The 10,201-nt window shown below is 44.3% G+C and overlaps 1 protein-coding gene and 1 long non-coding RNA gene across 5 annotated transcripts in view; one reads left to right on the top strand and one right to left on the bottom strand.

Moving 5' to 3' along the window:
* Positions 1 to 5,730: 5,730 nt before the first annotated feature.
* On the bottom strand, positions 5,731 to 9,965 carry LOC114763600 (uncharacterized). The gene is made up of 3 exons (XR_003742362.1): positions 9,857 to 9,965; positions 6,066 to 6,177; positions 5,731 to 5,898 (listed from the first exon to the last, which is right to left on the bottom strand). It is a non-coding gene; the product is annotated as an uncharacterized LOC114763600 (long non-coding RNA).
* Positions 9,352 to 10,201, top strand: part of atad2b (ATPase family AAA domain containing 2B) — a 59,971-nt gene continuing 59,121 nt past the window's right edge. For all 4 annotated transcript variants that reach the window (XR_003742361.1, XM_028953365.1, XM_028953364.1 and 1 more), the window contains exon 1: positions 9,352 to 9,518. Coding sequence is in view for 3 of the 4 variants with exons in the window: in XM_028953365.1 (XP_028809198.1) it covers positions 9,411 to 9,518 (108 nt within the window). In the remaining variant the exon portion in view is untranslated. The remainder of the gene's footprint in view (positions 9,519 to 10,201) is intronic.

Below are 10,201 nucleotides of genomic sequence, written 5' to 3'. Positions count from 1 at the left end.
TGCAACTGATTCCATACTGCCACGAGATTACAGGTGTACGTGTTTGTTAAAGAGAAGCATGTACACCATTTTAAATATACAGAAGAATGTTTCTGTCCAAAATAAAGGTTTGAAGTAATAGATTTCAGTTCACCTTCAAATTATGTAGATTTTCCTCTCAACTTTACACATTTCCAGAGTAACTGCACCTTGTATGTGAAGAGTCCATGTGCTAGCTACAATGGATTCAAGCATGGGCAGTAATTCAACTTTTTTGTGTGAATAGTACATCAGAGGATTTTAAAGCCAGCTTAGTGCTTAGTGCTTGCATACTCCAGCATTTACATGGAAATAGTATGCACACAGGGCATTATCAGTATCACCAGACACAGTCACCGGACCTGAACCCAATCGAGATGGTTTGGGGTGAGCTGGACCGCAGAGTGAAGGCAAAGGGGCCAACAAGTGCTAAACACCTCTGGGAACTCCTTCAAGACTGTTGGAAAAGCATTTCAGGTGACGACCTCTTGAAGCTCATCGAGAGAATGCCAAGAGTGTGCAAAGCAGTAACCAGAGCAAAGAAACTAGAATATAAAACATGTTTTCAGTTATTTCACCTTTTTTTGTTAAGTACATAACTCCACATGTGTTCATTCATAATGTTGATGCCTTCAGTGAGAATGAAAATAAAGAAAACACATTGAATGAGAAGGTGTGTCCCATCTTTTAGCCCATACTGTATATATTCAATAACCGCAACCCACAGACAAAAAGTTCAGGTCCGAGTAGCCTGGCCTGTGACGTGACCGTCCACGGACGCAACATTCAAATCGATACGTGCACATTAAAACCGGACACCCAGGGCCTCGCGAACGTTCTATTTTGGCGCATGTTCCCGCGGGCGCTTAATAAAGCGCGATGGACGCGCCTGACATTCAGGGGTCGCGCCGCTTGGCCGCGGCCTCGCAGCAGGTGCTGCGTGTGTGTTTTCCTGCCTCGCTCCCCGCCTCCTGCACACACTTACGTGCCGGCCGACACGATAACCTGCGAACTTGACGTTCTCCTGCCCCACTCCCCTGCTTGGGTTACGGGAGGGTGGCGGCGGGCTCATAGTAGTGATTGGTTTGGAGCTGGGGTGAAGGGTCACTTTCAGGAGGCATGAGCCTTGCAGAAGTGTTGTACGTTTTTATGGTAAATTGCATGTGGATCGCCCGTACTGTGGTGTCTGATGGGGAAAAAAAGCAGGTATGCAGTGATCTGCATGTTAAATCTGGATGATGTTTAATTCGATATTTTTGATCATAAAGATATTTTTTGACAGCGGTTATACATCGAGTCCAATACTTGTGCAGCCCGCAGCACAGCACGCGGTGACACGACGAAATGTGTCCTCTGCATTTAACCATCACCCTTGGTGTGCAGTCATGACAGGCGCCTGGGGAGCAGCGTGTGGGGACGGTGCTTTTGCTCAGTGGCACCTCAGCGGCTCGGGATTCGAACCGGCAACCTTCTGATTGTGCTTCCTTAACCGCTAGGCCACCACTGCCCCATGACAAGCAGTGTCTGTCACGAAGGGTCCTTTATGGCCTTACGTTGTGCTGCCATCTAGCAGTTGAAGGAGAACTGAGTCCGAGGAGAACTGGCCAGCTCTCAGAGTGGCGTCCATAATCAGCTGCCACGAGGTCTACGGTTGGTTATTCTGACCCCCTCTGTAATATTTGATTTGAGAAAGTGTGATAGATTTCTTTAACACACCACTAGAGCTCTGCGAGACATTTCTCTAGTGTGATATGTTACGGTGTAATGTAACTAGAATCCCTGCTGCCCCCACCACACTGGTATCACTGCACCGTAAGCCACCCCCCCAACAGTTGTGAAAGGGCAAAATGTTGACACATTACTTTGTCATACCTACCTGAATACTGCCCTCACACTGCAACACTGGCACAGCGGCTACATTTGCAGAAATAACGTGGTTATTTCTGTTCACATTCTCTGCACATTTAAGGTAGTCTTGTTGCACTACTTTTGTCTTTTCTCTTGTCTATTCCTATAATTAAGTATTTGTGAACTTTGATATATTAATAAATATCAGATACCCCCCCATTTACCCTTACTGTTGATTTGTCTGAGTGCTGCATTCTGTAGTTTTCTACGTTGCACGTATGGTCAGTTTTTCATCCTCGCTGTGTACTATTCATATGGATGGAATGATAATAAAGCTTATTTACTTACTTACTTACAGACCGAGAAATACATAGTCATACTTCAGTCATCTCAAGGTTTTTTTCACCATAGTGTTATCCTCTACCACAGTTGCCTTGGTTACAAAAATCTCTGTAGAAAGCCCATAAAAAGCCCTACTGAAGTATTTTTGGTATTCTGAATTCATTCATTAGAGCAAAAAGCCTCTTGGAATTTCTCCTGAAATATTGTAATCTGAACAAATGCCGCAACGTGTCTTTTTCTGACCCTGAGTGTCTCCAGGACTGTACTGATTGTAAGGTGCTCTGGATAAGAGCGTCTGATAAATATTGTAAAATGTAAATGGAAGAGCCTGGAAGGAAGGAACCCTCCACTGACTCAGCTGAGGAGCTCTACAGATCATGCGGCGCGTGAGCAGTCAGTGCGGCCACGGCGACCACAGGGCCTTTTCCGCGCCAGTCCTTTCTGCGGAGGCGTCTCAAATGTGCCCCGAAGAACTTTTGAACGAGAGGAACAGGGGCGGCACGCAGTGAAATGGTGCGACTGAGGGCTTTCGCCGCAGCGCTGATGCCAAACAGCTGGAACACATCTGTTCCCAATCACTAAGGCTAGCAACATATGAGGTGTGCGCCTGTGTGTGTGTGTGTGTGTGTGTGTTCGATATTGTGAGGGTGCGTGTGTACATGTGTCCACGTGCATCGGTCAGACACAACCTTATCACGACTGTCATGTTCACTCTTTGTTCAAACTGGCCCCCTTTCCCTCCTGGGCCGCGAGGTGCCCGGCGGCGTTTCTTTTTACGGCCCGCAGTGTGTCTGTTTACGGCCACGCTGCGCTCCGCCTGAACTTTTCACCATATTATAAATTGCCCGACAGGCAGCACTGGCTTTGCTGGTGATGGGGGCGCGGGGGGTTTGGGGGCACCTCCAGACCCTGCCCCCAATCACTTCCAGAGTTCATTTCCATCTTGGTACTACAAAACTGGAACAGCACTCTCATTCTTTCCACATTCCACAAGATTTAATTTAAGTAAAAGAAAGTACAGTGTTTTATGTTTAAAACGTAAAAAAGTTCCTGAGTTTAAATGAAAGCAAAGCGAGTTGCTCCACTGCAAGTGCAGTACTGCCACCTGGTGGCCAGCAGCGTACACGCAGTCAAAGCAGGCCTGTGGTTCATTTACATTTACAGCATTTATCACACGCCCTTATCCAGAGCGACTTACAATCAGTATTTACAGGGACAGTCCCCCCCTGGAGACACTCAGGGTTAAGTGTCTTGCTCAGGGACACAATGGTAGTAAGTGGGATTTGAACCAGGGTCTTCTGGTCCATAGGCGAGTGTGTTACCCACTAGGCTACTACCCCCCTGGTTCAGAGAGTAGCAGCGTGAGCCTTTTTCCTTTCCGAAAGCCTTGGTGCAGAATTACAGCCACTTTGAGCCAATATCCCACAACGAGATTTCCCCAGGATTTCTCACTGTGTCTGAAGCGTTAATTGATAATGAGGAGAGAGAGGCAGGACGAGAAGGAGAGCGGCCTATAGAAGTGAGGGGGCAAACTTTCATGCCCTGTGTAATGTTTCCTGATCGTGGTCACCTGTGTAAGATTGTATAAAGCTGCCCTGTTCACCATTGGGTCATTGTTACATGTTACTGGATGTCTCCCCTGTCCTGTTGATCTTGTATTAAACCCCTGTTTCTTGACATCATTCGTATGCCTCCTTCTTCTTCGTCATGTCCAGTCATCATTGAAGATCAACTGCCTCGCCATGTCAAACCAGCGTGACAATAATCTCACAAAGTGAAATGTTCATGTCATGGGACCTGAATTGAGCTTGATGTGCCGCACTTGCCACAGGTCTCAGTGTGGTGTTCTGCAGTATTCTGCACTGCATTGACACAGAATCGTACATGTCTGCATCACGATGCATCAATTATAATTGATCAACACCCTTATTGGAAACCTGACTGCAACGTGACAATTTCTTGAAAGGGATGAACACTAATTCTCTTGAAAAGCCGTTTCATCACTGTTGTCACTTTGTGTATGTGAGTCCGATTTTCGGGGACAACTGATTACATTTACATTTATCAGACGCCCTTATCCAGAGTACCTTACAATCAGTAGTTACAGGGAGAGTCCCACCCTGGAGACACTCGGGGTTAAGGGTCTTGCTCAGGGACACAACGGTGTCCAACAGGTTTGAACCTGTGACCTCTGGTGTTAGGCTACCACCACTCAAGCTGATGATGGTTTGACACCAAAAACATTATAACTTTATACTTGGTGACATTAATTTGATTTGGAACTACACAGCTTATTAATGTATTTTATTAAATTACTGAACTAATTAAACAGCAGCCTTATGCATAGCAACCTCTGCTGTTTAAATGCTAATGGTTCAATAATTTCTTCTACCAAAATAAGTTATTATTTTGATTAAAACATATGTTAAATAACATATATTACTATTACAACCTCTGAAATAACAATATTCACATTTACAGTTTTTTAAATAAAATTTATGTTTCTAGTATGTTCTGCCAGCTCTTTAATTATTTGGAAAGACAGATGTTTTCAATCTGCATGATTCAACTTACGGAGGTTGATTCATATAGGCTAAGAGTATCTGTCTCCCTCTGGCATTTTATTTTGTTGTAAAATGGAACCATAATGGATGATGGTTTTATTTTTTTATCATGGCTGAAAGGGATGACATAACTCTGGCACTATTTTAAGTATACATGTTTAAATACACAACATTTTCTAGCGGTCTGAATGTTCTTACTGCTGTGCTGGCGAAGTATATGCAAATAGATGAGCTTTGGAAGATTGTTAAACAGGAACAAAAAAGGAATAGAAAATAATACATGGAAACAATGAATCTTAAAAAAGCCCTATTGTTTCTATAACAATGCAAACATTTTGAGGGAAAATTAATCCTGAAAACCAGGTCCCTGCACTTCTATTTTCTTCCCACAACACGTGTTCCAGCATCCAGCCCTGCCCACATCCAGTCCATAAGCCTGTAAACCATTCAACATGAAACGAGATGTCAAGCTTAAGGTTTTCAGCAGGGTTAGATGTCCTTCCCACAGGTTGCCATGAGAGGTTTATCTCTACCAATGGTTTCTTAATGGTTTTCCTATTATTTTACTGTTGAACCCTCCACCCTTTATTCTCCATGTCCTGTAAGTCTGGGCAGCTATTCGTGTCCCATAAGTCCATCTTTCTATAGATTCAGTACTCTTTACACTCCCTGAGGGTGCAGCTCCTTACGATGCCACTCTCCACATACAGCACTTTGTTAGCCTTGTGCCGAGGTCGGTAAAGTGCTGTATTCTATAGGAACATTGTTCTGGCTTTTTCTCCCCTACTTATCACGTCCTACCCCGCCGCATTTTGCTATACTCACTGGCCAGCGCCTGCGCCATAAACATAGAAGAGACAGTCTCTGCATGGATGAGAAAAAGGAGATAAAATGGTGAAAACAAGAAAGAAGAAAAAAAAAAGACATTTCAAGACATCACAATACTGAACATAACAGTCATAATTACAAAATGAAGATCTGTTGATCTTACGCAAATGTGCATACAATTTAGCATATTAGTTTACATATTACTTACCTTGGAGGTTGGATTTTAAAGTGGGAAAACCACCATCTCTTTCAAAGCCTTGATGTGATTTCCAAGGCCTCCAACACTGTCAAACGTAACCTGTTAGAGTAAAACACTTTTAGTAAAATCGCTACTGCTGTTCGGTCTAGAGACTAGAGTAGATTTGAAGGCCCATGCTGAACACTCCTCAGTCTGCTTCAGCTATTTCAGTCTTGTTCAAATAAAAAGGGATAAAACGAGTGTGCTTATAACAACATTAAACTCACTGAGGTGTCGAGGTTCATAGGGTCCACGTCAGCCAGGCTGGCACCGACTTTCACACGATCACGTAGCCCCCCACTGGCCAAATCCTCGGCCCGCAGGTTCATAGGCAAGCATCTACTCAAAAAAAAAAAAAAAAGACTTTAGAGCTTAATAAAAAAGGATATGATAAAAGCTAAAGCCTCCAGAGTACAAAGAACCTTTATACTAAACTGTTTAGCTAATTTTATTCAGGATTCATCCCTTTGATAAACTTTGATCGTGCAAGAGCTGATTTATCAATGAGCATTACCATCCCATCTTGTGTACAGATCTAGTTATTTTGGTACCTGCAATGCAAAATCGTGCATAGATTATGGTCATTTTATTTTTAGCAGTCTTAAACCAAGTTAATTTTTATGTGCTGCACTGGCTTGTGTGTAACACTCCAGACACCGACCTGTCATTCATAATAACCAAAAGAAAAAAAAACCCTCACATCTTGGCCTTTCATAAGCCAATAAACTCTTGTGATCAGCACCATAGACAGCTCCTTTAACCCTCTGCGATGTAAGGCAGCAAAACTTTAAATACATTGAGGGATACCGGGTCTTTATTCCAATTTATTTCAAGTTTCAATGAAAGCAAATGGCATGTGTTTGTCATATTGGACCTGTAGTCCTCTATAGCCGTAAGGCCCAGTGTGAAAACATTTCCTCTGTTATATGGCTGCAGCACTAGTTTGAAATTATGCCTGTTGTTGTGCGAGTTCTAATCTGCAACTTAAGTCAGAGCCTCTTTAGTGCAATTTGATATTTTCCCACAGCAAAAAGGTACACGCCCAGAAAACACCCCTTGACCTCTTGGTACACATTTTCCAAGGGAAGTGATTTTAACATGAAGATGTCATTCAGTCTATTCGCTGCAGAGCTGGAGGGTAAATGAAATATATTTACATATTCAGACCCAAAATACTACGATGCTATGATGAATTGACTTTTGCAAACTATTCTAATACAGATTATTTTGTCATTTTCATTGGTGAGAGACACAGAATACCTTCTTGAAAATGATGAACTCCTCAACACCCAAGTGACATCCTGGGGGCAAATACGGCTCAACACAATTTTCCAATGAACAGTGGAATATAACAAAAATAGCAAGCATAAAATGATAAAGTATTGACATTAATTATTGATCCATTTAAAAAAATATATTGAAAATATTATGGAAAAAAAATTATTTTCAGGAATTATTTAAAAAAACTAAAACAATGATGAACACACAGTAGCTGAGCTTAAGAATCAGTGTTGTAAATTACAGGTTGAGTTCTGATGCTTAAGGACCTCACCAATAGGTGCTTTTGTTCCTCTGTGTTGTTAAACTGACTCGTGAGAAATTTTCTTTAAGGCTGCTTCCTGAATTAACAGTATCAGTATCCTCATCATTACCCTGTATTTCACAACCTAATTCCTTCCTGTAGTAATTACAGGAAAACAGTCATGCCCATACAAAAAGAAAACGGGTACTGGTTTTGTAGTAAGAGTGCAGCGATTAAACATGGTTGATGCTGCAGGTGCCATCATTGGAGAGTTGTGAGGAAACCTAGTTGGAACATGGACATATCTCCTGTGGATTCTCAGTGCAGACCGAGGGGGCTAAGGTGGGCTGTCCCAACCAGTAGCAAGACGGAGAACAAATTTAGTATCACAAAGACATCTCAGTGAAGCCTTTGCTGCTGATAAAGGTACTTGTATGCAGATATTCCGTCATTTTGGGTTATTTATAGTATGTCATTTAAAACATGTATGGACATGTATGAGATTTCACCCATTAGACATCTTATTGATGCACCAAACAATTTTTTCTAATGAAAGACTAAGACTTTTCTAAACTTTTGAACAGTTGTTGGGGCAGTGGTGGCCTAGTGGTTAAGGAAGCCGCCCCGTAATCATAAGGAATCCCGATCCGCCAAGGTGCCACTGAGCAAGGTACCGTCCCCACACACTGCTCCCTGGGCGCCTGTCATGGCTGCCCACTGCTCACCAAGGATGACGGGTAAAAGGCAGAGGACACATTTTGTTGTGTCATCGTGTGCTGTGTTGCAGTGTATCACAATGACAATCACTTCATTTTCAGTTGTGTTTTTTCCCCCGTCCTTTGGCTAATCAGTCTTGGCTGTCTGACCTGGCAAAATAGTTACACTGGCTGCCCTTCCTGATGAAACCTCCCCGTTTACCATGCTGGGTTGGACGCATATACATATACAAAAGTGCACAAAATGTAATTTCATATGTAAAGTGAAAATGTAAGGTTAAATATATACTTCTGTACATTGCAAATTTAAACTGCATCATATTTTTTAAATGACACTTTGGTCTCATTTCATAGAATGGGAACAAAATTGTTTTGGCACATTATGCTTTGTGGCCAATTCTCCCATGTATTGTTGCTCATTCATGTGTTTTTTTTTTTTTTTGAAAGAAAGTAAAGTGATCGTCATTGTGAAACACTGCAGCACAGCATACGATGACACAACAAAATGTGTTCTCTGCTTTTAACCATCACCCTTGGTGAGCAGTGAGCAGCTATGACAGGCACCCGAGGAGCAGTGTGTGGGGACGGCACCTTAGTGGTTCGGGATTTGAACCTTCTGATTACGGGGCCGCTTCCTCAACCGCTAGGCTACTGCTGCCCCATAGTTATATTGTTGGGTTTGTGGATACTATTGTTATTTGTGATTTGTAGCCAGCAAAAATAAGATATTCACAATTAATTAAATTAAAAAGTATACAATTTTATTCCTAAGATGAAGTTCTTGTTGTGTGACATGCCCTTAAGTCAAAAATACTTCCTATATGGTGAGGCATTACTGTACAATTTGTGAGACCAAAAAATGGCAGATAACTCCACATGTGTTCATTCGTAGTTTTGATGCCTTCAGTGAGAATCTACCAACGTAAATGGTCATGAAAATAAAGAAAACACATTGAATGAGAAGGTGTCCAAACTTTTGGACTGTACTGTAGGTACAAAAAAATATTGTATGTATGCTAACTGGAGTTATTTTATGTGGCAGTGGTTTGATGAAACGGGCAGGGTATTGAACGTTTGAGCCTCGACTGGACACAGCCGGCTGGAAGGCCGCCACCGCATTCGAGTCCCGGACCTCGTCGCCGCGGCCAAGCGGAAGTCGGGCGCGTCCCCGTCTGGCGCCAGTAGGGGGAGCGCGCCGGCGAACGCGAGCGAGAGAAATGGCGTCCCGACGCTACAACAGCTGAGGCAGTCAACACGACCAAAAAAAAAAAAAAAAAAAAAAAAGAGGAGCCGTGACAGACCCGAGACAAGCCGACACCGGGGGGGGGGAAACCATGGTGAACACGAGAAAGAGCTCCCAGCCCAAGCCGTGCAGTCCCTTCATCTCATCCAGGACTAGATCCTCACTCAGAAACAAGCCCAGTTCGGAGGAGCACAAGCATGTAAGGAGCCCCGGTTCTTTTTCTTCGGCGCCCGGCTAGCCCGTTAGCCGCGCGGCTAACGGCTCCCGCCGGCCTCAACGCGCACGTCCCACAGGTACCTCTTTTGTTCGACGGGGCGACACTCGCCGACCGGACGCCGCTACAGGTGTCGCCGGCGCCCCGACGCCCGCCGCCCGCCGCTGACAGCGCGGCTCCGCGCTCAACTCCCGGTTAGCCGGTTAGCTAGCGAGTTTTTTTTCTCTCTCTGCCGAAGACCGCTTCTCCACTAAGTTCTTTGTGTTCCGCCCGGCGAGAGAGGGACCGGCTAACGGCGGCTAGCTCGCCAGCGTCCGCGCTACCTGTCAAGAGCAGCCCGCTGTCAGCGGGCGGAGGCGGAGGGAGTCGGCCCCGCGCGGCGCGGTCGCCTTCGGCCGCGGGTCTTTGTTGCGGCCGAAGCGTCGAGAAATACAGGCGGAACGCGGTTCGAGCCCCGGCCGGGGGGGGTGACGGGAGCTTAGCGGCGCTGCTAGACCCCTTGTGGTTCCGAACACACATCGTCCCTAATTTATGAAGTTGAACTCTGTAAACTTTTTTTTTTTTCTTTCTTTCACCTCATTTCCAGGTGAGTTTGCGTAGCATCTCGCTAATTAACGCTAATTAACGCCATTTGGAGGTTTTGCACTGACCTCAATTTATTCTGTTTT

Source organism: Denticeps clupeoides, chromosome 14 (assembly GCF_900700375.1).
Source record: "Denticeps clupeoides chromosome 14, fDenClu1.1, whole genome shotgun sequence".
NCBI lineage: Eukaryota > Metazoa > Chordata > Actinopteri > Clupeiformes > Denticipitidae > Denticeps > Denticeps clupeoides.
The sequence above is the reverse complement of the archived record's forward strand: the minus strand, read 5'-3'. Positions and strand labels throughout refer to the sequence as shown.